General features: G+C 36.5%; 1 protein-coding gene across 1 annotated transcript; it reads right to left on the bottom strand.

Moving 5' to 3' along the window:
• Positions 1 to 196: 196 nt before the first annotated feature.
• Positions 197 to 896, bottom strand: LOC108353884 (protein claret segregational-like). The gene is made up of 2 exons (XM_017605075.1): positions 543 to 896; positions 197 to 297 (listed from the first exon to the last, which is right to left on the bottom strand). The coding sequence occupies exons 1-2, from the start codon at positions 733 to 735 to the stop codon at positions 197 to 199; spliced, it is 294 nt and encodes a 97-aa protein (XP_017460564.1). The 5' UTR covers positions 736 to 896.
• Between the last annotated feature and the right edge of the window lie 2,706 nt (positions 897 to 3,602).

Genomic DNA, 3,602 nt, shown 5'->3' with positions numbered 1-3,602 from the left:
TCGATCTGCATGTGACATCCGTGACATGCGACAAATGAAACGGCCGGAATCAACGACTTGGCCCTATTCCCGCAAAGACAACACGCCTTGCATATACAGGCGCCACAAATAACACCGCTTCGTCAACGCAAATATTCCCCGCGTTTTCTTCAAATAGTGCAGTTTCCAGACCACCACGTATTGGAAACGGTCCAGCTCATCTAATGTGACTACTAGGACTTCGTCGTAATCTGGACCGAGGTACACCTGCATTATTTGTGTTGTTGGAACAAGAAATGTCTGGCGATGCTGCACGACCTTGAAAATTAAAGAAATTTTGTCTATATTTTATCACTAGCTTAATATGAAAGAAAATAATACGATGTTTACATGAGGCGATGTTACAGCTTTTCAACTAATCGCTTCCAATAAATATGGGGGAGCTAGCTTTCCTCATGTGAACATCGTTTAATGCAAAGATTTATGGCAATGTTTTCGTGTTGCTTCAAATCCAAATTTATATGTTTATCACAACCACCATTCTCCACATTAAAAGCCCATACCTCTACGACCATTTGTTAAATTTGTAATATCACGCGCCAGGGGTTGGAATTGGTCTATTCCGCTAATTGAGAGATTCACTGATTTTGAACCAAAGCCAAGCGTCCCTGTTTTTATTCTATCCATTGGCAAAATATTTTTCGATAGCGCCGTAGGCCGCTTAAGTCCCGATGGCTTTGGCAACTTTGAATCCATTTCAAATATTGGCGCAACTTTCCTATTCTATATATTTTATTATTTGCAACAGCGGCCACGACCAAAGAAAAAACTTGGAACAAAAATGCAATATCAAGAATTGAAGGAAAATCCGCCGTTAAATTGTACTAAAATTTAGTACGATTTGAACGAATGTTTGCAAGTAGGAAACATTCGGAAACTGCATACTAGATTAGGGATGATTATCGTTTATAAAAATTTTTAAAGGCCCTACACACGCATGGATTTATCGGTTAACCATTTGAACCGCCCCAACAAACATTTAGATTTGAGCTCAACTTAAGGTTATGTTGACAATTAAGCTCAAGTCTCCAACGTTGTTTCTCAACAATAGCTCAAGTAAAGAAGGTAAATTTATAAGGGACAACTCGTTACTTTGAAAATGTGCCGAACCGATTTTGACCGTATCTGAAACGTTTGCAACAGGAATTCATGTCCGTTACATATGTTACCGCATAACTTTGGATCACACTAACCGATTTTTATAATCATTTTTTAAAGGAATGGTGTTACGAGAGTTGTAATTTTGGATCATGGAGAAATTAACATTACTTTTAAATTTTTATATGAGAATTTAATTCGGTTTTTTTTTTTGCTTAAAAATTACTTCTTTTATTTTTTATAAAAATATGTTTCATGCTTTTAACAAAACCATATACATACATCAGGCAAACTTGCGAACTTAATACTAATTCGCAAAAAATGCAACAAATTTCGATCAAAATTTGTATCTGAATTCTTAGATATGCAGTGATCTGTTACCGTTAAGCTACTCAATCACTTATACCGGTTGTCAAAATTCATATGAATTGCCAGTCTAGTTTAGTTTTAAAATGCCGTCGTCAAGGAAGCAACTTAAAATTCTCGTCTCCTTCCCGTACACACATTTATAACTTCTGCAGTAATATCTTCCTGAGTATTTTTAGCTAAATTTTGAGGTACCGGAACAGAGATACTTTCTTCAGCTGTTTGAATTGACTTTCAAGTTGCTTCACGACAAACAACGTAAATCTGTGGAACATCCAAAGTCTAAGTCCAGACGGAGAAACTTTTGTTGCCGCAACTCGTTACTTTTGGGAGAAGGAGCGACGCGGAAGGGGGAAGGGCACCGAGTTGCTCGTGCTCGGGCAACACGCTTTGTGCTATCGTTGGTCCGAGTAATTCTAGTTGGCCGTTCACAGCTGGCAACAACAATTGTGTACAAAAGAATTGCTCTGTGTGAACGAGAAGGGCAACACCAAAAGAGAAATTGCCGAAAATGAGCAACAAAAGTTTCTCCGTCTGAACCTAGTCAAAACAAAGTTATTTATAAATCAATAAACCACCGTGTATGCGGTACGTAAGATGTCTGAATTCGCGCTGAATGGCTGAATATGCGAAACAGTAGGAAGAAAAATGATAAATCAAATCACTGGAATGCACTACCGGAAGTATAGGGTGATAACCCATTTTTTCTCTGGAATCTGGAATGCACTACCGGAAGTATAGGGTGGGCATTTGGTCCCAAACCGATATTGCTCCCACATATAATATCCCATTCCATGTAACTGTAATTCCATTTCCAATTAATTAAAAGAAAAACGAAAGAAAGCGCCAGAGGTATTTATAAAAATTAAAAAACGTTAAAAAATCACACAAATTAATAGACGTCCTTGAACGTTAAGAAACTTGCAAGGTAGGCAGTCGAGATTTGTAAACAAAATGTGATTATATATGTATATTATTATATTATATATTATATAGTTAAATTATATAGCTATAGTTGCTAGTTGCTTAAAAATGAGCCGTGAGCGAAAGTGCCGTGCACAAAATTGCATTAACCATAGCGAAAAAGTGTCAATCCTCAAGACTCANTAGCTATCATAGAGAAAACCGATCAAGTTTTTCCACTGTGGTTCCTGGAAGCTGGCGACTGTTTAAACCATCGCTTAAAACTTGTAGAAATTTTTATAACCAATCTTTTATTTAAAAACGCAAATTGGGCGTTGAGGGAGGAAGTTGAAAGTCAGAGGTGGGATAACATTTTGTTCGATCTTCATTGTCACGGTCCCACAAAGTTATTGAAGGTACGTTACCTCTATATATTTTTTTAAATGTTTATAATATTCTATTTTTTTTTTCAATTTACTAATAGGTCAGCTGGCAACACTAATCCACACACCGCATAAAATTTGCTTTTCATCAACGCCAACGAATACTGCAGTCACAACCACAAATTAACAAAAATTTACAATTGAATTGCGTTCAAGTTTGTATTCATATCGTTGTTATCGCGAATTAACTGCAATCGCTGTTGTCGTAATTGCTTCAAAACAATCCCAGCTGCCTTCTGTTGTGTTTCCAAAAATAAATTGTGCTCAGCTATCACCACTTGAAAATTTTTTATGCACAGAAAATGGTCATTTGTCTGAACACCTGGATAGCATGAACCAACGACTACAGATCACCTAATCAGCCATCGTTGTATTTGTAATCGATTTTTCGGTTTTGTTTACACTGTCTTCTACCTCTTCGTAGTGATTTTTTAGCGATTGAATGTGTTTTCTGCAGCGATTTTAATTATAAATTTTGGTTTATTACATATTTATGATATAAAATAAAGTGCTGTGTGATCGGAACAAGTTTGTGCGTATGTTTGGTTTGCCAAAAGGCGTAAATTTGCGTGAAAAGTGGGTGCACGTTTGTGGCCAGAACGTTGGCATTGAAAAATCGACCCGTGGTAATGATATGCGATTGTAAAACACTTTCAATCATGAAAACCATATTTTACGAACTTTTTTTGCTATTTGTCACCAAGTTTCACTTTGTATATTTTATAATAAATACCAATTTAATCGCACTCAATC

This window comes from Rhagoletis zephyria, unplaced genomic scaffold (genome assembly GCF_001687245.7).
Source record: "Rhagoletis zephyria isolate East Lansing unplaced genomic scaffold, Rhagoletis_zephyria_1.1 Rzeph_scaffold_32006, whole genome shotgun sequence".
Taxonomy (NCBI): Eukaryota; Metazoa; Arthropoda; class Insecta; order Diptera; family Tephritidae; genus Rhagoletis; species Rhagoletis zephyria.
The sequence above is the reverse complement of the archived record's forward strand: the minus strand, read 5'-3'. Positions and strand labels throughout refer to the sequence as shown.